Raw genomic sequence first — 26020 nt, forward strand, 5'->3', positions numbered from 1 at the left:
AGAGCAATGGCTCTGGAGACGAAGCAGCAACCCTACAGCAAAAGCCATGCAAGAGTAAAAAAGGGAAAACAACAAACAGGGGTGAGATGCCAGTGGCAAGGGAAGATGATTAAGGCAAGGCCAGAAAACAGAAGCAGGGAGGAAAAATGCAGACCACTTCTGGACAGCCTACTTGTCTGCAGGCAAGTGAGGTGTAAACTGAAACTGAGCCTTGCAGAATTAACAGGCGCGTGGGCTGGGGCCACTTTGGGGGCTCAGACAGAGAGAGCTGGGGAAGGGGAAACACTCTTTCTCTCTGCCAGGCAAGGCAGTTACAGTGCTGGCCCCAAGTCCAGCCTCTCTTCACCTCACAACATCTCTTCTCTACGTGCAACAGCCTTAAATCAAACTAACCATGTAAAATAAAAGTATACTGAGTCTGGATTTCTGACCTGTTCCTAAAGCAGGGCCAAGAGTGCAAACAAAGGAAATGGTGAGGAGTTACTTACATCCATGGAGTAATGCTCAATCTGATAGATGGTGGTCAGCCCCTGGGTCGTGAAATAATCCACACAGGATGAGCAGCCCAACCTCGCTAAGAAGCTGCAGAGGAGGAAGGAAGGAAGGAGAGAGAAAATAGGATCACCCTGGCTGCAACAGCCCAAACCACAGAAAAACCAAACACTCAGCCAATCTGCAGCAACAGGAAACAAAGCTTTCACCCTTGGCTTGACCTCCTCCAAGACATCTCAGGCCAACAAGCCGCTTTGCTGCCGCATCAAACAAACGAGGGAGTCCTTCAGCTCAGCACCCAGCAGACAGCCCTCACGGCAGCATCTTGCCTTAGTCAAGAGCCAGTGCTGCACAGCCTGGGTCTTGAGGCAGGAGGGCTAAAACAGACCCTCCTGCCAGGTCACGTCATCCAGAAGATGGCTGAGCCCATGGCAGCCTGGTGCATGCACAGAGGGCTTCAGCAAGGCATGGGGTCTGGGGCTCAGACACATCATGCCCTTCCAATCAGCACATTCCTCCCTAAGTGTAAAGGATTCCTCGTTTATGGGCAGCATCTTTCAACTGGTTTGACCTCACAAAGGCCAGAGGGGCTTCTGACCCCAGCCATGGCTTGTCAAGTGTCCAAAGGGGAAAAAAGAAAAACAAGAAATGTTTGCAAGACTGCCTGGTGCCCTCAAACTCCACCAGTCCAACAGATGCTGCATCCCTCGGCTGTCTTGCAGTCCTAATCTCCCTGTTTCTCTCAGCTGCTCAGAGGTGGGGATTTGAGGCTCGGTGCCCAGAGGGTGCCAGCCTCGGGACTGCCAAGGGCCCAGTGGGATCCAGTGCTCCAGGATCATTCAGGCTCCTGACCCAAGGGCTCTGCTCCCTTTGTGTGGGAAACGTGCTGGGCAGCCTGCTCCCGCTCACCTGACGATGCTGCAGTCTGAGGGGTATGGAGGAGGGGGGGTGCAGTGGGACGTTGAAGGCATGGAGAGGGGAGGAGGCAGCGCCTGCGTGGGGCTGAGGCCATTCATGTCACCGGTCATGGCCATGTGGGTGCCCATCATGGGAACTGGAGGAGAGAAGAAGGAGGAGGACATTGTTACCCAGGCACACCCAGACCGCGGCTTCGCCCCCAGCACGGCACCCAAGGACAGCACCCACAGCTGAAGCAGCCTGAAATCCCCTGTAAAGCCCTACACAGGGCCAGCTCATGAGAAGTTTCAGGCAGGGCCAAGGACCAGAAAACAGACAGTCCTTCTGGAGCTCTCCCCTCACAGGGGAAAGTGCCACCGTCGCATCACCTTCCCTCCCAGACAGGCTGGATAGAAACCCTGGCTTGCCCTGCCACAGGAGAGGAGCAGGACAGAGCCAGCAGAGTAACCTAATACAGCAGCCAAACAGCTTTGTTTTCAGAGACAGAAAGAGCACCAGAAGGGGATCAGCAACAGGTGTGGGCAAGAGTCCAGCTGTTCTGAAATAAATTAAAAAACAAAACACCAACCAAAAAAAGCTCCAACAAAACTCTGCCCACAGAACCATGTCTGTCATCCTGGATTTACAGGGCTGCTGAGCACACAGCAGCAGCCAGGAGGAACAGAGCTGCGAGATGTTTCCTTTGAAATTAAGAACTGTCTGAATTGAACTGAAGGAAAAAAATGTTGTCAACATTTGCATCTCCTCTGCTGGGAAAGGAAGAAGAAAAAAAGTCTTGAAAGCCAGGGGACAGTGCAGCCAGCTAGATCTGCAGCAAGAAGCAGCTCTGTTCACCCTGTGAGGCTCTGAGCAGGATGCTGAAGCCTTGCCCCATGGCACACCAGCGAGCAGTATTTATTTGGCTCTGCAGGTTTGTGGCTCCAGGCTCTCCAGCGTAACAGTAGCCACTTGGAGATGCCAAGTCTCCTTGTTCAGACTAGCAGGGAGCACGCAGGGAACTGGAGAAGGAGGAGTAAGGGTTTCTTACTGTTGGTTCCCATGCTGTCGGGGATGGTGGTTGGGGTCAGGGCATTGCGCTGCTGGGGGTTGATGAGCTGGCTGACTGAGGGCAGCTTGTTCATGCTGTTCATTTTGCTGAGTGGTGGAGAGTTGGAGCCGTAGGAGGACTGCGACTGCATGGAGGTCCTGCAAACCAAGGAGATGTTAGCACAGGGATCACAGCAGCTGCTTGTTCAGAGTGTGCACCCAAGGGGCCACATGGCCAGTGAAATCACTGACACCATAGGAGCATCACAGATAAAGATCACTGGAGAATGAGTCAACAGGAAATAAGAAGTTTCCCAGGTATTCTGGACACTTATTTCACCTTAAAAAAGTGAAATACCAAAAAAAGGAAAGCTTAACTATTGGTTGAAACTTTTTATTCAAGGAGAAGTGTCTATGCAACTTTTTCAGTTGAAAAGAATATACGGAGAGCCAGCAAACATCTGCAAAGATTTGAAGAGTATTTTTAAGTTAAACTCTCCTTGTGGTCAAAGACTTCTTCATAAGAACATCCTAAATACCCCTGAAACCTGACTGCAGAAACAATTTTCAGATCGGGTCATACTTATCACCTTGTTTTTCCCAAAATTTCTAGTTATTCATATAATCAGGCTGTTCTCAGGTGTGTATCTAACAGCCAGAGGCTCTTTGCTCAAGACAGATTCCATGCAGTTCAAGGACCACTGCTGAGATGGTCAGAACTGCCTGGGATGCCAACAGGCAGCTTTTGTCAGTGTTAAGGCAAAGCTGGTATCCAAACCCTGCAGGCTGCTTGCAAAGAGGATCAGGTTCCTGCTACCACCTGACAACAGCACTAGCCTCCCTCAGGTCCCTCCAGCCCCAAACTCCATCCAGCATATTCATGGAGTGGGCCAGAGATGTTTGCCAGAGCTCCCTGCTGCCCAGCCCCAAGGGCCCCAGCTGCAGTCCCACCATGTAAGAGATCCAGACTGCCAAGACTGGGCTGCTTCTGAACGGCAGCCCAGCTCCCAGATCGAGTTACGGCTGCAGCATCCCATCTGGAGTGGGGTCTTATGTGGGATATGCAGGAAATTATCATTCAAGCTGGTCCAACAGCACAATTGGCACAGCACTGCCATGCCACAAGGGAGCAGGTTTTTCACTCTCTGACACCAGGGACATTTGTAGGCCTGGGCAAAGGTTTGGGAAATGTGCCTGCATCCCCACGCTTCCCAGGCACAAGTACCCTCAAGCCGTGGTCACCCTGCAGAGCAGCGGTCGCCCAGCACTCGTATCACACTGACCCCCATGGTGAATGTCCAAGGGCACATTCCCATCTTATTTCCCATTGGGAAACTTGTTTCCATCTGGGTGTAACTGGTTACATCAATTCCTGGGAACTGGCTTTTCTTCTATGCAAATAGAATAATTATTACTCCAAATAAGCAAAGTGTAAAAGGAAAGAAAAGTCTTATTCCTAGGTAATTTATTAAAACCTTCAGCACTCAAGGTCAAGTTCCACACAATTACATTGTCTCCAGCTTCCTGCACTTTCAAGACTTGCAGTGTTGGGTGGAGAAAACATCTATGCTAACAGGCTAGAGTATCTAAGGCCCTGAAGAAATGTTACCTAATTACACAATTACAGGAGGTACAGAAGGGTGTGAACTGTCCTTTGGCAGTGAAGATGTAGGACAAGATCCGGCAAACTTCACAGACTCAAGGAAGTGGAAAGCACAAGAAGCTTCACAAATTAATATTAACAATGGCAGCAACTCCCAAGGGGAAGTGAAACCGAGCCATGAAGGTCAGACCCAACTTTTCAGAGTGAAGGGAATGATTCAGATCTGAGGTTTCAATTCTCCAATTATGAAAGTTGAGGCCAGCCATGAAATTCAAATCAGGTTGACACCACCCTTAGCCTAAGAGGCTTCTGGATTTAGGACCAATGAGTATTTCTACTTCACAGGTTCAGACACTTATCTTAACTGAGCTTCAGCTGAAGTTAATACACACCTGAAGCGTCTCTTACAGCAAAATCTGCACGATCTGCAAGTGAGGATGTCAATGAACACAGCGAAATTCCAAATCAAATCAACAAAGGCTTCCCAAAAGAGCCTGAGTTGCACTGTTTGAGGGGAGTAGTGGGCCTATCTCTGCCCTCTGCCACCAACAGTTATCTCAGCAAAGCTAATTAGGAGACTACAAAATACTTTGGGGATAAAAGAAAAACAAAAACCAATCAAACACAAGCCAACCCAAAGCTTTAGAAAACAAATGCATACTTGAACGTACAGCTTAGGGACTCCACTCCAAGAGTCAAGATTAACACAATCAAGTTCAAGGGAATAAAACAGAAAACAGGCATTTTTCTTTGTACCCATACCACTTTCAACCAAGCTATTCCATCACATGAGCAGATGTTTAAAAGGCCTACAGAAAGCCATCTACCCGAAGAAAAGTCACAAGATAAACCAAGATACAAAATTTTATTGAAAATTAATGTCACACATCAATATAGCAAGAGCCTTAGAAACACAAGAAAATGTTTTTGGTATTAAGCACAAGGACTACATGGTGTTTGAGGATCCATATAAAATGTATTGCTTTTTTCCTCCATTTTTAAAAACAGATATAAGAATGTCATGCACAGTGATTTTCATTAAAATTGTACTTACTATGTCTCAAGTATACTTCTAATCTCAAAGATTAGAAGTCAGAGCACTAACATTTCTTTGATATCAATGCCAATGAAATGCATTTTAATATCAAGGTATACGGACTTCAATTAAGAGATTATTAGACTTCTTGGAACAGTCTGATACAAAAGGCACTGAGTCACAATCTGCAACTGAGTTTTCTCTCTTCAAGAGGCTATGTAATTATTTAGCAAATAACATTTGTAGTTATGCAAGCTCATATGAGGGCAATCAGTTTCTCATGCTTCAAGGCATATACCGATCATCTCAAGAGGTCAGGAAGGAACTTCCTTCTTCTCCCATATATGAACAAAGTTCAGTTCACAGGCTACCTCGTATAACTACGTTTTCCCAGCTCACTGGATACCAGCTCTTCACCAGAGGTAGCAAACTGCTGGGATAGACCAATTACCTGATTGAGCAGACCAGAGTCCTCGTTCACCAGAGGAGCACACAGCCATGTAAGCAGCCTTAATGAAAATGACATCAAAGGTTCATTTAATGCAACTGGACAGCTCAGGCTCAGAGTTTAAGATTTCACCCAAGCCCCTGTGCCTACAGTTTGCTGTCCCTGAAGACCCAGAGCCAGTCAGTGCAGAGACACAAGAGTAGAATCAGAGCTTCCAGTTCTGTGTCTGCACTCCCTTTCAGTAGCCACTCCAAGGATCACATCCCGAGTTCATATGAGGCCAACGTGCTCACTGACAATGGTTTTCAAAGCAAGGTTTCCCATCACTGACACTGGGGTGTCACTGATGTAGTCTAATAATGGCACACAAGTGACACAGATGATGCTCAGTTGCACTCAGCTGCTCTGAAGGCCCATGAAGGAGCAGGACACTAAAAAGCAGAGAGATGCCCTTGCTCCCCACACCCCAACTACTGCTGTTCTAAAGCTAACAACAGTGCACCTGGAAATCCCACCAGTGGTTTGTAGGCTTGGTACCTCACTGGGAGCATGGAAAGAAGGAGCTCCAACAGTTACTGGGCAGACAGGAACTACAGCACAGGGACGGGAGGGCAATAATGACTCCCCTTAGATTCTAGGTATGGGAATTTCTCAAGGCAGGCCGTGGATGCAACCTGCTCTCCAGGGAATGGAGCTGTAACACAGGGAGTGGATATACATCAAGTAGTTGACACAGACTGATACAACCTGACTGACTGATAAGGCCCGATTAGTCCACTTGGTTATTATTCCTTGAAAGGAAAAGGTTTACTTTCCTGAAGACACAGAGATGGTAAAGAAGCAATGAAAAGACAGCTGGGAAAAGTTCTCATTTTATCTGCACAGGACAGACTACAAAGCAACTCAAATTGCTTTCAGCTCCAGGTATTTGATAAAAGAAAAAAAGAATAGCACCTTCTAATATAACCACCTGGTAGATGGAAAGCAAATCAAGTCACCACTAAGATCAGCTTCACAATCATCATCCTCTTATAGCCAAGTAGGACAAATCAGAAAGGCTTTCCAGGAAACAACAGGATTCAAATAATTTATGTTCTTGTTTAGTGGAATTCTCAGATGTTGTTTTGCCCATTACAGTACAACAGATTTCCTAGAGGCCACACCAAATGATGAACTGGAATCTTCCAGTGCAGGCTGTGGATGCCTTCTATCTTCTGGTGGGCTGCCTCCTCAACCTTGCTGGTGGACAGGCCCAGGAGCAGAGCTCTAGATACAGATCAGTATTCCCCTGTCAAAGTATTTCCATATTGCCATCCAGAAGCAGACAAGGCAAAAATCCAGGAATAAACCTTCACTGGAAGAACAGACAACAGTGCCAAGCATAATCCTACATCTGGGCTGCATTCACAGTTCAGATTCCCACCTCTGACAGGGAAAGGAATCACACTGCCTTTCTTTACCCAAATAAAAAGGCACAGAATCATAGTGACCTGCTTTGTTATCTTTGTTATTCCTGGAATTTCCAGGGAAGGTAAAGAGGCACTTGATTTTGATTAGCTTTACACGAAGAATGATGGTAGAGGTGCAACTGTACGAAAGAGGCACTGCTAGTGTTTAATTAGCTATTACTTATATACTTAATCCCAATTTTGGGGGCTCTTTTCCATCAGCCCTCCTCCACAGTGCTACAGTAGAGCAAGTCTTGGTAAGACATTGAAGATACCCAGAGACAGGATACAGCTCTCAAAGGAGATGTTAGTACGAGTCACCACCTGCTCAGACCCCCGCTCTGCTGCCTGGAAGCAGATGATGTGACGATCAGAATTAAGCATCTTCTCCAACTGCATCAAGCTTTTTTCCCTTGGTGGGTGGCCAGGAGGCCCACTACACATTTGGGAGGCACCCTCTCTTCACACTGCCTAAACACCAGTTTGTCAGAGCTGCGTATGCATCTACCCCAAATAAATCCAGCACAGACTGCACTGCAGCGCACACAGGTCCCCAGCAGGACTGATAGAGCCTCCCAAGTTTCTCAGAAGCTGCTGATCAGTGGCATTTGCAACTGAGCTCTGCTCCCCAGCCACTGTTCCTGGTATACCTTCAGTAACTTCCTCACATTTCTATTTCTTGCTCCTGTGAACATTGGAGGGTTCCTCAGAAGCAATGCCTGAGAGTGTGTGTTGAAGGACCCTTCCCTCCCAGCATCAGGGGCTGCTCTTCATGTAAAGATGTCTGAGCACCTCTCAGTGGGCAAAATGTCTACCCTCAAATCCCTCCTGCCTCACTGCAAGTATCCACACCCAGTGCCATGCTCAACATGGCCAGGTTAACTGCATGGCATGTCACCTGCCTATTGACTGTTCCTCTCTTGTGACAGTCAGGGCTTGATGCAGACCCCTCCTCCCTGCCTAGCCAAACCCTGTATGAATGGCTTTCAGAGACAGAGTTTGATAGAAGCAGTGTGAGAATTTACAAGTCCTTGCTCAGAAAAGGTCTTCTGTGAAGGAATTGCTAAACCCAGATGCACTTCATGGACACAATCAGCAAGACCCTCTGGCTGCAGGATTAATGGGCAAGGTGGACATGGCCTGAGGCCACTTGGCTGAGTCAACTACAACATATGCTGGCACTGCTCTCCTTTGAGGCTTGGAGAGAAGGGGCAGAACATACCAGGGCTGATGAAAATGTTAAGGCAGCATCTAGCAACTTCTGAACATATGTAAGGAAAGAGGCAAGCTCCAACCCCTTTTCACAGGTAGGGTACTAGGAAGTTTTGGACACTCCACCCTTTACACCCTGAGTTGCAAAGGGACAGGACACTGGGCACACGCGGATGTCGCTACAATTCAACCACACATTCAACTGGTGAAGTTCAGCCCACCACTTAGATTGAGCCCATAGAGTCAGGAGGAACTTTGTAAGTTCAGTAAAGCTGGATCAATGCCAGCAGTGCTGGTGCTAAGTCAAAGTCACCCAGTCTTCCTTACAATTTTGATGTACTTTACATCAGACCCTTTAAGGTTGGAAGTAAGTGGAAACAATTCCTGATGCCAAAGCAGAGGGCATTTCTACAGGAAAAAAAATTGATTTCTTAGCAGTGCCAGTTCATATAATTATTACCTCTCCCTGTCCAGCAGTACAAATACATCAGCTACGTGCACTATTAGTGCATGACCAGCATTAAAACAGGCCAAATTGACTATCACAGACCATTTAAACACACATCCTCTGCTTCCATCCCCCCAGTCCATGGACACATTTATAACTTAAACAAGACAAAAGGCATTTTAAAATTGAGACCTGCTCAGAGAAACCCTGCCAAGTTTCACAAATACAGAAGTAAGAAGAAAGAGTAACAACGCATTACAAAAACGGGAAAAAAAGTTACACCAAGACAGATGACATCGTGGTTCCCGACCTCTCAACGCTAAGGGCTACAGCTAAGAGGTCTGTAGAAGTGTCTGTTGCTTTTGCAAAGTTTGAGTCCCTTCAGAAGTTTGCTCTCACTATTCACTCTGCTGCTATCAGGCTGTGTATTTGCCCCACTGTTTCTAGTCCTGCCAGCTGGGCAAAGTGACCCTGCCAGCTCGGTTTATGGATATACTGACGGGTTTGGGGGGCTGGAATGTTTTAGGATGCCATCAGTCTGTTTGGGAGGGTCTCTCCTTGAGTCCATGAGTTCATTCCTGAAGCAGGCCGAAAGGAGACTGTAAAGAAGGAACCAGAGAAAAGAAAAAGATGAATGTACAGGACCCTTTGCCAGCCACCAAGAGAGAAGCAGTCACTTTCCACCTTCATGATCACAGTATGGGCTTTCAGAGGGAAAAAGGAGATGTCTTAGCACCTACAGTGAGGGTATGTAACAGGGAGATTTAGCAAGCTGGAAAGCCCCAGGCACAAGGAGTGCTTGGCAAGGAAGGGAGAAGAACCAGTTAATAGGGAAATCTGATTCTGTCCTAGTCTCACGGGTACAAATAAGGCCCTGATAATGTTTCCAGTGACAAACACAAGAGGAACAAAAGCATTCAGCCAAAGGGGAAAAGAAGTAGCAACTTCCTTTGAGTCCGTTTCTAACTACAATCACTTCAAAACCAGAAGCTGGTGCTAGACAGGGAGAATGGTGCCTATTGGCCATACTGATTACAGCTCAGCTACTCCCCTTTGAAAAGCTGAGGGGTCCCTGGGGCCACCAGCTGATGCAGAAGGGCACTGTGTCCTCGCAGCTCACAAAGCACTTCTACTTGGTTCCTTTCACCTTGGCCATTCTGTAGTGAGAACACTATCCAGGTGCCTGGAGTTCACATGCAAGCACAGCACTACAAAACCAAACCAAACCATGCAAAAATCCACTATTAGCTTTCACACCAAAAGCCAGATTAACGAGGTGAAGGTACAAGGAATACCCTCCCCACCAGCCCCCTTCCCACAAGAGCAAGCACTGGGATCCTTGCAGTTCACAGCCCAGCTGGGGCACTCCAGGCATTGGATAGCTCAGTTCTGTCACAGTTCACTTATGAGGTTAATTCCTTCTCGTTTGGATAATGAGTTGTGCTGCTCACTAGACTGAAAGGCAGCCAGTGGGCTGGTAGCTGAAGCCCTGCTGATAGGAAAGAAATATTTTCTGGGGTACAAGATCCCACTTGGACATAAGAGCCCTCTTCCTGGTAGCCATTGGAAGACTTTGTGAAAACCCTTCAACCACAGGAGTTGGGCTTGGTGTTCCTTATGAACTTTATGGGTCCCTTCCACCTTGAAATGTTCTGTGATTCTCTGCTAAAGGAAACTGCAATACAGATAGTTCAGAAAACAGTGCTCAGCAGAGTGAAACCCACCACACGAGAAAGGGTTTTCTAGTGAAACCCTTGAAGACTGTGCAGGTAACTCTCTGGGAATATTAATGGTAAATGTATTTCACAGCAGGGTTATGAGGAAACACTTCCTCCTCAACAAAGCATGAGCCACCTCTGACATCTCTCACAGCAGTAATCATCTGGCAAATCTATATTTTACACAAATGGCAGCAGACTATGAAAAGGAAGTCTTCTAAATAAACATGTGTGTGCTGCAGTTCAAGCATGGGCCCCAGGATTTGATAGTGAAAAAGGAAGAACAAACTGAAGAAAAAACCCAAAAACTTCCCACCTATGATCATGAAGGTATTTTGGCATAACAGTAAATAAGAGAAAACCATGCAGAAAGGAGCAAGCAGAGAGAGGAGATGAGACAGAGAAATATTGTGGTCTGGCTTTGCAGTATTTTGGTCATCTAGTGGGACACAAGAATTCTGATTGTCACCAGATTTGTCCTTTTTATTCCAGAATAGTCAGACAGCTGCATCTGCTGGCCTGTCAAATGCATTGCTGGTCTGTATGTGCACGAGAGGAATTATACAGCTGTTTTCCAAAATGACAAGATTTATATTTTTAAAACTACCTTTCCACCATGATAATCTCAATCTTGCTTTTCCTACTCTTCAAAAAAAGTTGAAGCTTTCCATGTTGCAGGAGTGAAAGGGAAAACTCCTTCCACACACCTAGATAGCTTTTCTATGTTAATCACTGCCCAGAAAAGTAACCTGAAAAATCAAGCAATTCCTCCACCACGGCTTGACTCTGGAGCATTTGTGGATGCTGCTCTATTTTGAGAAGGAAGAGCCAACAGCAACTTTCAAACATTCCAGTCCCACAGAGCCCTGCTGGGACATACAGCTTCCAACACTTTCCAGCTTGGTCACAGCATACACGCTTTCCCAGCTCCCACTTTTCATGTGTACATTGAACTAAAGGTGAATCGAGACCAAAATTTTAAAGTACATCCCTACATACAAAGTGAGAGGCCAGAACAGATTCAAAAAGGAGTCCTTGTGCTCCTGAGTTTGGCCAGCCTGACAAGGAAGCGGTGGCAAAAGTTCTCCCAGCAACCTGTTCACAGTGGAAGTTTGCTCTTATCCAAACCACTCCCTACAAAGCAGCTGCTCTAACCCATTCTCACACAGACCTGATGCTCCTTTTTTGGGGTGCAATTTCATCTTAGAGTATTTTCAGCCTAAACATCCCTTCACCCTGAACACATTCATTCAGATATTAAGTCATACCCTGGATTATTGAGGAAAAAGTAGCAAAACCCAAAGTGCACCTAAGAAACTATTGCCTGAACATGCATTTCAGCACAGAGGGCCCTTCTTGATGGCAAGCTGTCTGCAGAGACAACCGCAGCAGCTCTGGACAAACATTAAAAGTTATTTTTCTCCACACTCCTGGCACTCTTAAAAGCTCTTAATCTTTCTCCCATGTATCTGAGCACACTCAGCAACTGAGAAAAAATGAGTATATAACTGGACAAGTGCCAGGAGACATGCCAAAAGAAGTTTCATTAAATTAAATGGCTGGACTTCTACATGCTGGTCTTAAAGGTAACACAAATACCAACCTCATTTGCCAGGAACCCATCCTACTGATATAGAAAGAATGAAAACAGTAATTATGGCAAAGCCAACCATCAGCACCAAGGGAAAGCTGTCATCTGCTGCTGTCCATTTCTGCTTACAAAACCATTTCTCAGCTGAAATGGCTGTGGTTCAGGTGAAGCTTTGAAGACAAGCAGCAGAGCACACAAAGGCCACAGTGCCTAGGAGCTAGTAAATACAATCTATGGTATATACAAACAGTGCAGATGACTGATAAGTAAATAATAATAATGAGATTTTTAAGTGCCCCAAAAAAAGAGTCCAGAGCCCTTGGATGCTCCAGACATTTTGGCAGAAGGTTTTTTTCACACCTCCACAAGACTCCAGCTGACACTAAAAACATACAGGTTGAAATGTGAACACATGCAGAGATCTGGCAGAAAGCTGTGGTATTGCAGAAGTCCTGAGACAAGGCCAAGGCACTGAAATAAATCCCTACAGGCTCAAGTGGGACTTATGTGGTGCCTTGGCCCCATGCTAACCTCTGCAGAGGAATGAGTTATACCCACAGCCTCCTGACGTGAGAGCTTCCCAGCAGGAACGCACGAGATCCGAAGCACTACCGCTGGCAGACAGCTACAGCCCAGGGGGCTATTTTCTGTCACCCGAGACAGCAGGTGAAGCAATGCCCATGAATGACACCGCTTACAGCCCGTCTGGGAAGTCATTCTCTGCCCAAGCCTCTGTAACTGCAAGGCTTTGGGAACCCAGACACCTATTTGGCCCTTCTTTTCTCCATCTTCCTCGCACTTAGAGCTCCCAAAGCAATCCCAGTGCAGCCCTGTCAGCTGAGTTCAGGGAGGATGGAAGATTTCTCATGAGCAATGTGAAGAGTCAGCTGGCAAAGTGCAGTTTTTGACAACACTTTAAAAGCGTGTATAGAATCTTTCTTTGAAGTGCCCACTGGCCACAAAGGAAATCTTGCTGCGTGTTTCACCCTTGCTCTCAACTTTCAGCTGCCTGTTTTATAGGTGAAAAACCTGAACTACTGTTGTACCACTGAGACACCAGCCCTCCAATGCACCAGAGATGCTCTGCAGCAGGGTCCAAGCACTCAGCTGAGCTGGTGCTCACAGTTCCAACTCTACATACTCTTAGCAAGATGCTCAGATGGATACGCTGGAGAAAGCGCGGAGATGGTTCCATGTTTGCTGCCATTCCCATGGAGAGATGAGAGAGGAGTGCACCCAGCCTGCGCTCCCCAGCTGGGACGGGCACACGCAGCAGGCTTCTGACCACAGGCTCTCAATGGCTCTGCCTCGCTGTGCTGTGCCTTGGGCTCTGGCTGAAGGTCAGAAATGAGGCACTGAGCCCATCCTCATTCACCCTCTGAGGCCAAAAGGTGAAATGTGAGGGATGAAAGACTAGAGAGGGACCTCGCAAGCAGTCAGGATGCACACTTGGGGAAGGAAGACTGCTTTGTCCCATTGCTTGGCCCTCATTTGAACACCCTGTCCCTGTGAACAACTGTGCAGCAGCCTTCTGTGTCTCTCTCCTCTCTCCCCCTTTCCCACTGTCCCCACTGCACTGACACTGCAAGCATAGTGGTACTCACTGCTTCTGGAGCAAGTGCTGGTGCTGCTGCTGCTGCTGCTGCCGGTAGGTCTCAATCGTGTGCTGGGGAAGGTACTGCATCAGCTCCAGGGACTCTTTGATCTTCAGCAGCATTTCATACGTCTCCCGTCCCCTCACCTGGATCATGGGAGAAGGAAACGGGGGGGGGGGGGGAACAAAAGCTTTAAAGGACTGCATCTATAGCCCTTAGTGTAGTCACCTTAGAAAGTTTTAGATAAAGTCAAGTAAACAACCAGAGCAGGATACAAATACTCTGCTTATGCACTATGCTCACACAATAAAACTGCTAAGTCTTGTTCTAGAGGTGCAGCACATAATGTTGAAGAGTGATAATCTCACACTGAAGGCTGAAGAACATCTTGGGGTTGTCATATGGCTCAACGTGAATCTACGCCAGCCAAAAGCAACATTCTGATCCAACCTATTTAGACAGAAAATGTCTTTACTTGCCTCAGATGTAAGCAGATCTGGTGCTGAATCTCACATGCCAAAAGATAGCGCTTGAATTTGAGAGCTGGGTTTGGCTCGCCCTTCTCCTCCAAGCACACCATGGTTTGTGATTTATCCAACTAAACATGGCTCATGGGGAAGGAGCTAAATGGCCAGTTAGAGATACTTCTTGCTCTTTCTGAGCCTGCATTTAATACAGCATAGTTCACTCCTATCACTGAATTACAATGGCAATACATGTAAAAGCCATAGAAGCATCCACCTATCAGTAAGATAACCCCCAGTATTTCTAGAGAAAGGTCATGTGCCACAGACCCAGCAATGACAGAGGAGGAAACCTAGTTAGACCTCAGACAGTGTTTCCACCAGGACAGACAGATCCCTTGGGATAGTCCCATATGCCTTGCATAAGCCATTCTTAGCACCTAGTGGGATCTTTAATATTTTTTATTTGGAGTATGTATTTAAAATAGGTGGCTCACAGGATTAAAGAAAATAAAAATTATCCTTTCACACCCCAACCCCATCCTCAGTTCTCTTTGAAGTCTAGGTAAGCCTTAAGTCACTGTCAAAGATAGCTAACATAGGGTAAATACAAAGACAGAGAGAACTCACTGGCAAGTATAAGAGCTCATCATCTGGGGAACGCCTTTTTTTGATAGATGTCATCTGTATGCCGTGAGTTCCTTGTCGAAAAGCTGGAAGAGAAACCCCGAAGGCACCCCATTAAAAAAAAGAAAGGGGGGGGAGAGGGACAGGAAGAGTGTACAAAGAAGAAAAAGGCACAAAGAGAGACACAAAAGAGGTAAGAAGTGCATGGCCAGCTCAGATCTGTAGTGCTCTGAAGGGATCTCTGCCTGAGCCACTCCAGAACTGTCCTTGCAGCTCCTGGCTCTTTAAGGCAGACACGACTGCAGATGCTGCCTGACCATGTCACTTGGGGAAACACATTAGCCAAGGCACGCTGGATATATGACAAAGCCCTGGCAAGCCACACTTAGAACAAACACTGGCTCTTTACAGGAAAGTTACAGAAAGTTTTGGTATTACAGGGCTCACGAGCTGTTGGTGAATCAGTGATCCACAAAGGTGAGACCACTGGCAGGGAGCAGAACTCACAAAGAAAACAAAGCCCCACTTCAGTCTGTCTCCTGTCATAACCTGTGCCCTGCTGTCCAGCCTGCTGCCCTCACTGAGTACAGGGGAAAACCAAAGGTGGATTTCCACATCCTGCATGTCCAGTGAGTACTCAGATCTCTTTAGAGAGAGGCCACTTTCCAGAGCATCTCCAATGCACAGCACGGTTTGTTTGCTCAGTCTAGATCCCTGTGGCTGGAAGACACCTGCCACAGCACAGAACACTGGCCAGATGAAGCAGAGAACAACAGCATGGCCCCAAACAGGCAGTGAAGGTTCAAAAGGTTGAAGTCCCAGCCATACAGCTGGAAGGTGGCAAATAAGCACCCCTTCACCCACCACTGGCAGGGCTAATCTAGCACCAGCAGTGCTGCAAGGGAGCCCACAAACCCAGATTGTCAGACACTGCTTTGTGAACACCAGCTCATTTTCTAGGCTGATTCACCCTGGGAAAAGAGATGTCTAATGCCCTCCTGCCTCCAAGCCCATGCCCAGCACCACTCTGTCCCTGTGGCACAAGCACCCAGTGACAGCCCAATCTGCGATCTGCCCAGCTCTGCCAGCTACTTACGGCGCTTCGTACCATCACCATTCTTTGTGCTGTCAGACACTTGCTGCTTGCGGATGCTGTCCTCGTCGGCCTTGCGGTCTCTGCCTGGGCAAGCACAAATACGGGCTTCGAAACAACGGCGGCCCAAGACTTGCCCACTGGGAAGAGAGGTAAGGAGAAACATCAGCTAGCATTCTGGACACAGGCCAGCAGCTCCTCTCAACTTCATACCACACTGTGCATCTCCCATTTCCCAATCCAGATTTCCTGAGTGCTGGGCAACTCCCACCCGCAAACATCTAAGAAATATCCTATAGCCTCTTGAATGAAGCTGTTCCTAAGGATATGGAATGCTGCCCTGAGGAGAAGAGGAGCCAGAAGGGTTACAGTCGTGATGCACAACTTACTCTCTGGTTTCCAGGGTCACAATGATGAGGATCGGGCGGCGGTTCATCCCTCCAACGCAGCTGCTGTTGCACATGAAGTTGTACAAGACTGTAGTGAACTCAGTACCGACCTGGATGAGACAAAGGCGATGACCAGAAGAGAGGGAGGATGGAGAGCTCTGCTTTTTCCAAGCTCTCCTCTCCTATTTCCCAAGCCGGACTGCAAACAGAACAGCGTGAATAGGCCCCCACAACAAAGCTTCCTTAAGAGAAATGAAGAACCCCTGCTCTCAAGGAATAAAGAGGGTGTTTCACAGCTCATTTCTGACAAAAAGGAAGAAGGGATTAATTGTGATGAGGAAAGCCAAAGATCCCAGCTCCTCTGGCTAAGGTTACAACTCCCACCCCTCTGTGTGCCAGGATGCCACCAGCCCGAGCTCACAACATACCTGGGGTGGCTCATAAGGGACCAGCACACTCTGCCTCCCAGTGATGGGGTCTTCTACATACTGGGCATGGCTGTTCCCTTCCACTCTGATCAGGTGGCTGGGAGGCGCAATCTGCCCTGCAAGGGTAAAGACGGGAATAAACAAGAGACACTGTTCAGTGAAGCAAGGCCATACACAGGGTGGCAAGATCTGCCATCCAGGGAGATGCACGTGGCCTCAGAAGTCTACCAGAGCACACACAGGTGCCTCCCAGCCCTTAAAGCATCCCTTCCCAAGATCCCTGCTGTCAGACACCAAAAGCAACAAAGGCTTTCTCAAGCTCACTCTGGATACCTGTGGCTAAACTTGAACCAGAGCTTCCCAAGATCCCACACTGAGCCCAAATGTGAACTGAGCTGCAGCTCAGCAGCTCTTCCAGCAGATAACTCCTGCCGGATTTTCACACCAGCTGAAAGCCTTTATTTTCCTCCCTCTAATGCATACACAAAGCAAATTCCTTCAAGTCTCAATTTCTACTCTTCTTCCTATCAATTGCTAGCCCTCTTCTGCTCCCTTACATCAGTCTTGATCCTAAAAGAAAGATTCAAGTAGCAAGAGAAATATGCATTTAATTAATGGTCAGCTTGAAAAATCATGCTCGCTTATAGCAGCAGCAAAAGGGAACATGATCATCTTGGTTCCTAGGCCACCTTCCAATAATTAAAAGCTTCCTTCCTGCAAATTTTCTTCCATGTTTCTACAACATACAACTACATTCTGAGGACAGGACCCTGCTATGGGTTCATCTCAAGAATTTGTTTTGTATATTAACTATTCATTTCTTACTCAAAGTACAGCCTATTTCTAGAGAAATAACTACTTCAGAATAAGAATTTATAGGACTTTTTTTTCTTCCTTAAAAATCCATTACTGAATAGCGTCAACCCTCAATAAATCCAGTTCTGTCAGAAAAGCACTTTTTAAAATAAAAAACTGTTTTGAAGAACTGTCTCACTCCACTCTGATTTTACACTCCCACATCCTTGTTTATTTCTGGGACTTGTCTAGCTGGCTGCACTGTAACCAGCAATGGGATCCAGGCTCCCAAGACACCCTGCTAACTGACACCAACCGCAGTTCTTTCTACAGTAGGAGATAAATAATGTACGTAGAATAAAACAGATGCTCATTTGAACTTAGGTGAACTTAAGTGGCCAAGACAAAATGGAACCCAGCCCATGAGCTTGCAGAAAAGCAAAGGACATTTTAAAAACAGCTGCTGCTTCACTAACATGAGGAGAAGCAAGTAAAATGTTAAAACATTAATACCGAACTGAGAGTGTTAAATGTAGAAGAACGATGCCCACAGTTGATGCTGGCACTTAGCATTACCCTGCCAGAGATAAACAGCCCCTCCGTCTTTGAGGCGTGGATTAAGGACTGGAGATGATATTGCATCCTGTTACTAAATCCCTGTCCCAGCAACATGGAAGCTCATTCCTGAGCACAACAGCTGCTTCTCATTGCAGAAGCAAAAGCAGAGCAGGGGAAGGCTGCCAGAGGGGCACTGCCTGCCCTGGGGACAGACACCCACCCAACCTAGGCAGTCATGAGGTTTATTTCAGTACTTTCCTCCCAAGGATGTGCTTGCACAGGGACAGCTAAAGCATTGCATGACACTTCCTGGCAAGCACGGGAAATACAAAGCTGCACAAGGTGTCGCAAGGAGGTCTGCTTCCAGAAGGTTTGCTCTGAAGCTGCTGTCACATCCCTCAGTGGCTGTTCATCAGCCAAGCAGCTCTGGAGAGGGACTGCCAGGATAGCACTGCCCTCCTTACCCTCGTTGAACTCCCGGCTCAGCTCATGGTTCGGGCAGCGTTTGACCACTTCGGTGACGTGTTCAGCTTTCTTGTAGACAGGCATAGCCCTGATGACAGCTCCCTGGGGTGGTGGGGTCATCACTTTGATCTGGATGGGACATGTCTTGGCGATCTGGCAGTACAGCTTTTTCAGTTCGGTGGAATACTGCATGGGGAACAGACCAAGACAGAGTCAGGAGTTCAGCTAGGGATGAAGGCACACCAGGAACATGGAGATGGCTTTGCATTTGTAACTAAAAGCACCAGCCACTGCATGTGCACTGCACTTGTTTGCACAACAGCCATGCTTCCAGAAAAGTGAAAAAATCCCTAGACCTTTACCTGCTGTAAAATAGCAGAGCATAAATCTACATCCTAGCTTTCCCAAACGCAAAAATCTTCAGATAAAGAGCACTTCATTTACTCGAACAAATAAAGGCTTTATTTCTCTTGGGCACACACTCCCTCTTGCAAGAGACACCCATTATCCACCTAACAAAACAGATGCTATTCTTTTCACAGCATCCTGTAATCCTGGAAGCACTCAAAACCACAGACAAAGTGTTTCATCCTGTTTTCTACGAAGCCCTCCTACTCTTGCAGAGGGATTAAATAAAAACATCAACCTTAGAACTGAACAGTACTTGAAAACAAGACCCTGATCAATTTGGGAGTTGTACCAAATCTGACATTTCAATCATCTTTTAAAACCATCTTCTACATCTACTGAGCACCACTGTAGTAATCTTCTCACTTCTAAACTCAAAGTATTATAGCCAAAAATAAGGTAAAAAAACCCCAAACAGTATTTTTATTTCAAAGCCAGAAGAGTTGAACAGCCCAAACACCAGCTCCATGCTGAGACCTAGACGATAACCCAGCAGCTGGCTCCAAAAGGGAGGCTGTGACCATGCAGTGAACACCTGGAACAGAAGAAGATACTTTTATTCACTATGCTAATTTGGAGACTATTAGATTTCTCTTAAGATATTCCTCACTAAAACAGTAAACCGATGCAGCATTTTCCTGGAGGGTGTTCACATCTGGAAACCTTTACTCAGCAAAACGTCAAGGCTGAAGTTGGTGGTTTCTTTTCAAAACCCCTCTGAAATAAAGGCATCTGTTTAGCAGGGAGGACAGCAAGGAAAGTCCCAAGTGGTTCAATTCTGCACAACCTAAATCCATTTTCCTGGATGTCTCCCATGAAGGAGACTCTCCAGTCTCCCCTGCTGTACAAGCCTGTTCCAAAATATGGCAGGTTTTTCAGTACCCCACTCCAGAGGCATTCAGTTTTCTCCTGGTATTCAGACATTCATGAGTGCAGAGATCTCCCTGTAACAACATAACCCACAGGAATTGCTGGCATTTCCCCATCTCCACATCCTCGGTTCTTGCAGGAAAAGAAAAGTGACAGCCCCAAGGTGGTTGTTTCCTCACAAAAAAAGGTCTCTAGCAGCCATGGGCCAATACATCCCTCTTCCCAGCTGTTCAAACAGAGCAGTGACAGGTTCATACTGGTCAAGAGCACCCTGTGGCCATGGACCCCACTGGGACTGGGAGAGCCAGCGTGTGCACTGGTGGGTGGCAGATGATGCAGCAGCAAAAGGATTAGCTAGTGATATTCAGGGATTATTTGCATTTCAAAGTGTACACACTGCTAACATAGGAAAAACCAAACTTGCGAGAGACACTGGGTAGGAGAGAGGGATTAAAAATAAGCCAAGCCAGTCCCTTCCCTCCTCACTCAACACCATCTTGCCATGTGGCAGAGAAGATGCTACAGGTATTTAAGCTACGAAAAAAGATTTCTTTAAAATGCAAAGGCCAAATTGTGCAATGTATTTTATGTGCCTGCAGGCTACAGATTAAACCCACAAAGGATTTACCCAGCCTGCGGAAATGGGGAGCACGCCAAACAATTACAAAAAAAAAAAGTTGCGAAACAGATCTAGATGGTGATTTATATCATACATCTTTTAAACCTGAAATTCCTTATTGTTTTTTAATTAAAAAGCAATTCCTTACTGAAGGTAAGAATGAGCTCACCATGTTGTCTTTTCATCTCAAGAGGTAGAAAAAGAATCACTTATATTTAAAAAGGAAGAAAACCTGTAAAGCTTTGTTTCCTTCAACACATCAGTTTGCTCATAGCATTGTGAAGGTTTCAAGGACAGAAAGCCTCAAAAATCTCAAAAAGCCAGCTAATCACTTGGATGCCTTAACATCACTGAAGCACAAAGAAATTGGGCACCCAAAGGTGATGGGCTGAAATGCAAGCAAAAATACGGAAGAGCAGTGGTGCACAGAGGGCACAGCACACGCCAGGAGCCAACGTGTCCGATGTCTGCAGGCATCCAGAGAATTGAACAAATGGAAGGAGATACACAGCCCTCGGTCACTGACCGGGACTCTTGGTGCTGACTGTAATTTTACGTATAATATCTTCAAAGACAGAAAGCTGGGGTTACAAGAAAGGGGAAAATAAAAATCACTGCTTTCAGAAGGACTGAGAGGTACCCAACACCAGCATCAATACCGAGGCTCCTGATCAAACAGTGTGGCCCCTCTGCCAGCAGAGAAAGGGATCTACTCCTCATACACCCAAATGGCACGGTTGGACCCCGCTGACTACAACCAGCAAGGAAGGCATTGGACCCACAGCTGAAATTCACAGAAAGCAAACAGCCAAGAGCTAATGGGTTATGATGAACAAGCCTATCCAACAAAGAAACACAGGGCAGACTCAAGAGCTGCAAGTTCCAGCCAACAACTTGAACTTGGCATGTCAGAAAAGGAGGGTAACCAGGAGCCCACCTCTGTCTCAGGACACAGTCAGGACAGGGAAGATTGCCCAGCACAAGCAAAAGAGACAGCAGGAGGCTGAGCAGCCTTTTTGTCACCTGATTGTGAGAAGAGTTCAAGCCTCACAGGCACTGCACAGGGCTTGGGGACATGGCGTAGAGCCATGATTTCACATCTACCCCAGGCACAGCCGCCTTTGAGCATGTAATCACTGAAGGGATGGACATTTAACACCAGTGTAAATCTGTCTGCAGGGTACCTGCTGTCAGACAGAGAGGGGCTCGAGTTTCCCACCCCGCCAATTTTGCTGCAACCAGGGGTAACCTGATGCACAGCCATTTATTGGCATAAATAGATGCCAACAACTAGGTCATGGTGACTTCGTCCTGGATCAGTGATAATCGCTATATCCACAGAGCAAGACAGGATATTGTATATAGATTTCAAAGCAAAGGCACTTCAGAAAGAGAACCCAAGGCAGGAGCTGTCTGGGCATTCAGATAGTGCCTGCAAGCAAGGATCACACTCTTGGCACAGGTGCTGCTCCTCAGTGGTCCCAAACGACCCCACCCTGCAGGAGGTGACAGTCCCCCTGCCCACCATCTTGCTACGAACCGACACTTGCTGTATGAGGGCTAGGACCATGAGCAATTCCCAGAAATCCAAAGCATGACTATTAATAAACACACTTGAGCAGGAAAACTAAATTAATTAGGAGTACAAATATAAAAAAATGAGCTTGACCCAACAAACAAGTCTAGCAGTTAACAAGATGACAATAGCCATTATCCAGCAGTAGGAACAAAGGTTGTGCCAACAGCCTGAGGAGTGCAAACACCACTTCCCCCAGAGTAGAGACCTGAAAGCCATTTAAAACAAAAGAGTTGAGCCTGGAAACATGTTATCTGCTCAAGAGAGAGAGGAAAGAGTGTTGGCTCGGACTTTTCTTTGGAGTTCGACTGCTGTCTGTCATGAATTTAGCTTTTTGCTTAATAATATGTTTTAAAAGGAAAGATGAAAACATTCCAGTGCCTGCAGCTCTGCTCTCCCCACCTGCCTGTGCAGACATACTGTATTACCCACTCTTGGCACCCTGGCTGGTAATTCAGTAGCACAATACACACACCAGCTACCATCAGGCAACACCTGTCTAATTTCTCAGTAAGCCCCTTCTACGGAAGGTGTGTCAACAAAGTGTTGGAAGTCAAAAACAAAACACTTTTTGACTCTCAAATGGACAATTTTTGTTAGAAGGGACTGAAGTCTCCTGGAAGTAAGTGTGCAACGCAATACAAGCCACAATGGCTTTTCACTGTGTGTTCAATTCCTCTGCAAAACTCTGATGCAGTGAAATCCCCCAAACACTACTTTTGAAATCTAGCTCTAATATCTGGTTTACCATCTGATCTAGCAGAGGGATTATGGCCTCTAAATCTTTAAAAGCAGTGGGGTTCAGTCAGCTCTACAAATGCTAATGGCTGTCAGCTTGAAGGGGATCCCAGAGGTTGGCTTAAGGCATTACAGCTCCCTGAGCCCCTCCTGCTCAGATCAACAGGTCTTTCAAATCTTCTGCAAACTTCTTTTAAGTAGTCATGTTTTAATTAAACTCCGTTAACTAGATTCATTTTACTTTATGTTTTCAAAGCTGTCAGCTATAATTTTTCCCCTATCAAACTAACTCCCTAAGAAGGGGAAAAAAAAACAGGTTAGAAGAGTGGGAATGTAACAGTTACCTGCACCAGAGTATTCACAGGTGAAAACAAGGAGAGTCACAAAGAAATAGAAAATAATTTGAATCTATTTTAATTATTTAGGAGAAAAAAAGGCAGTGGGAAGAAAGGAAGCTACCAACTAAGAATAAAAATTGAAATTTACCCAAGCACCTTAAACATTTTTTATATGCTAGACCATGATCTAACTTTCCATTTACAAAAAGCTGCTGGGAGCATGTGGGGGCAAATCAGGAACACATGTATGCACACGCACACACACACTCTCTTAGGAACCAATGTGTACCCAGAGGACTTTCAGTGAAGAGGAGCTGGACCAGGAGTGCTGCACACAAGGACACCTCCTCCTTCCAGATTTAACCTTCAGCTCAGCATAACCTAAACCCCATGGCTTGTGAGCAGACTTGTTGCAGCTGCAGTTTGAAGTCCTCTATCCCACCAGGTGCCAGAGAAAAGTGGACAGCTTGCTGCCAGCGGGCATAGCCGGCATTCAAACCCTGGGTACGCTGACAGGTCCAGTGATACAGATCCACCACGTGTGGCAACAATCCCCAGCCTCACAGCGCAGGGCACCGGAGAGGCATGCCTGTGAGCATCCCCTATCTGTAAGGGAAGCCATCGTGCGATGCCCGGGAGCATGGGAGCGGATGCTGATGCAGCCCCACCAGTGCTTTGGAGGCATTTATCAAATTTCTCCACCCCGGGGCAAAGGAAAAACCATGTCACACTCCTTTCCCTCTTGAGGAAGGGCAGTGAATCACCCAAGGGCGTCCGCCTTTGCAAAGACTTAAAACTTCATTTTCCCCCCAGGCTCCTCTGCCCCCTCCCCGTCGCCTCGCCAGGCGCTCACGAACGGTGCTGACGAGCTATTAAAATCCTTCCTCCGAGTGCTTTTCGCCAGGAGCCGCAGCCAAAGGCCGCCTGTTGCCACCTGTCAGTCGCGGGGATTAATTACCTGCGCCGGGCGGGGAGCGGCACATTCCTGCCGGCCTCGCCCGCCGGGATGTTGACATCAGGCAGGTGGGCCCCGCGTCCCCCGGCCGCCCGCGCCGAGGGGGGACGCGACCCACGAGGGGTGCGTGGGGACCGGCATTGCAAACCGCAGGGACAACGGGACGCGGGGTGGGGGGGTGGGAGGAGCGCGGCGGGGCTGCCCCGGGGCAGGCGGCACTCCCAGCGCCGGCAGCTGCTGCTGCTGTGCCTTGGAAACCTTAGCGAAAAAAAATAAATATATGGGTGCGTGTGTGTGTCGACCTGCTTAGGTAAACGGGGAAGGGGAGGGGTGGCAGGGAGGAGAGCGGAGAAACGTAGCCTGCGGACAGGGATTCAGGGGCCGCTGCCCGGTGCGCCGGTCCCGCTGCGGAGCCGCTCCCCGCCCGCGGGCACCGCGGGGCGCAGCCGCTGAGCTCCTGCGCCGTGCCATCGCGGGGGAACGAGGGGGAGAAAAGGCGCTCTTCCCCCTCTGGCAGAGGCACAGCCATCCCCTCGCCTTGGCAGGCTGACAGCTGCGCGTTCCCCCTCCCCGCAGGAGCTCCTGCGGGTCCCTGTGAGCAGCACTCCCGCCCCGTCCCCCAAACACACCCCGACTCGGAGGGCGCGATGAGAAGGGGACATGCACACGTGGCCATGGTAGAGGAGATCCCCTGAAATCCCCCCAAAATACCGAATTGAGAGCATCTGCTAGATTCTCACATCTTTAGGATAATGAGGTAATTCCTTCATGTGACAATATTCAGCATCTCGCTTGAGGCTCCCCAGGGGTTTCAATTCAAAACTGCCTTGATCAGGATATATCATCTCTACCTGACACTGTCAGCAAAGCCACGATAACAGAAATAACACCAATAATTTCCCATACTGCTTTTGCACTGTGAAACTCTAGTAAATGTGAAAACTTTACATATGAGGGCTTTTACATTGCAATTTCGTATCTACATACTTACTTCACCAACAAATGAAGTCCTCTTGAGGTTCAGCTTGAAAACCATTTTAAAAATAAACAACAACAAGAACAAAGAATCAACTGAAAAGTATCCTGTTTCAAGAGGAAAAAAACTCCAATGGAAAACTCTGAAGGCAAGCTTTATGCATTTTTCGATACAAAGTGATGGGTGTAAAGGAAAGCTTTACTATTTGGTTTTGTGAGTTCTCTTCCTTTGCCAGTCTATTATTTAAATATTTTTGAAATTAATTTATTTAAAAACCAAAATCGTTAGACTCCTGCAGTCAAATGGCCTTAGCTTGTGCAGCCAGCTCACACACTGCATGTGTATTGTGTCCAGTTTCTCTGACAGTTTCTAAACTGAAACTTTAGCAGTAGCAAACAAGTTTCAGATGCTAACAATGTCTAATAATTTACATTTCTGATAGATTGCTTTGCATCAGAAATTCTGTGACGTAAAAGTAAGAAATAAGAGCAAATCTGCTGAAAGGCAAAGCTGATCTGATTCCGAACATCTTCCCCTGATATCTACGTCTCCCAGTGACTTCTCTACTATGAATGCACAACAAATAAGCAACCTGTTTGCCTACCACAGAAAATATAATATTAGGAAACACACACTGTAGGAAATTCACCCTCATTCTACCCAAACTCACCTAAAGGCTTATGATGTGCTAAATTCCAGCAGAATAGCAAGGAGCAATCAAAGTTAGTCTAAAACATTACTTAAAATTGGATTTGGAAAACATCCACTCCAATTATTAAGCATTAATTAGTAAACCAACAAAATTCAACAGCAAAGTTTTTAATCATTACAGTGATTGCCAAAGCAGCTTTGTGAGTAATTCCATTGCATTTCTTCCCTCCTTCCACAGCCCCGCTACTCTCAAAGACACGTGGCTACTTCACATCCTCCTAGCAGGAGGGTAACCCACTGCTAACAAAGCACTACACTGGAGTTACAAATATTTGCATCTCTATAAAATACACACACCTGCTTGCACGTAATGCAAGTGAGTGGACAGTACACATATGACCACGTTTGCCTACATGAAACTAAATTGACTGTATGACCTCAAGCATCAGAGCAGCTAACACTGCAACAGTGACATAACCAGCAACAGTCCTTCCAGGCAATTCTACTCATTACACCAGAATGTATACTCTAATGC

At 46.9% G+C, this 26020-nt stretch overlaps 1 protein-coding gene across 8 annotated transcripts in view; it reads right to left on the reverse strand.

The window, feature by feature from the left end:
* TP63 (tumor protein p63) overlaps positions 1 to 26020 on the reverse strand; it is an 83558-nt gene that overhangs the window by 3797 nt on the left and 53741 nt on the right. For 3 of the 8 annotated variants that reach the window (XM_042042187.1, XM_042042192.1, XM_042042189.1), the window contains 9 exons: positions 18354 to 18540; positions 16537 to 16652; positions 16109 to 16218; positions 15723 to 15859; positions 14630 to 14712; positions 13545 to 13681; positions 2438 to 2595; positions 1402 to 1546; positions 489 to 582 (listed from right to left, as the gene is read on the reverse strand). In XM_042042187.1, coding sequence (XP_041898121.1) covers positions 489 to 582; positions 1402 to 1546; positions 2438 to 2595; positions 13545 to 13681; positions 14630 to 14712; positions 15723 to 15859; positions 16109 to 16218; positions 16537 to 16652; positions 18354 to 18540 — 1167 coding nt within the window. The remainder of the gene's footprint in view (positions 1 to 488; positions 583 to 1401; positions 1547 to 2437; positions 2596 to 13544; positions 13682 to 14629; positions 14713 to 15722; positions 15860 to 16108; positions 16219 to 16536; positions 16653 to 18353; positions 18541 to 26020) is intronic. The other 5 variants (XM_042042188.1, XM_042042190.1, XM_042042191.1 and 2 more) reach the window with 4 other exon arrangements.

This window comes from Corvus kubaryi, unplaced genomic scaffold (assembly GCF_017639235.1).
Source record: "Corvus kubaryi isolate FWS band 111438036 unplaced genomic scaffold, C.kubaryi_AGA036_p1.0 37397, whole genome shotgun sequence".
Classification (NCBI taxonomy): Eukaryota; Metazoa; Chordata; class Aves; order Passeriformes; family Corvidae; genus Corvus; species Corvus kubaryi.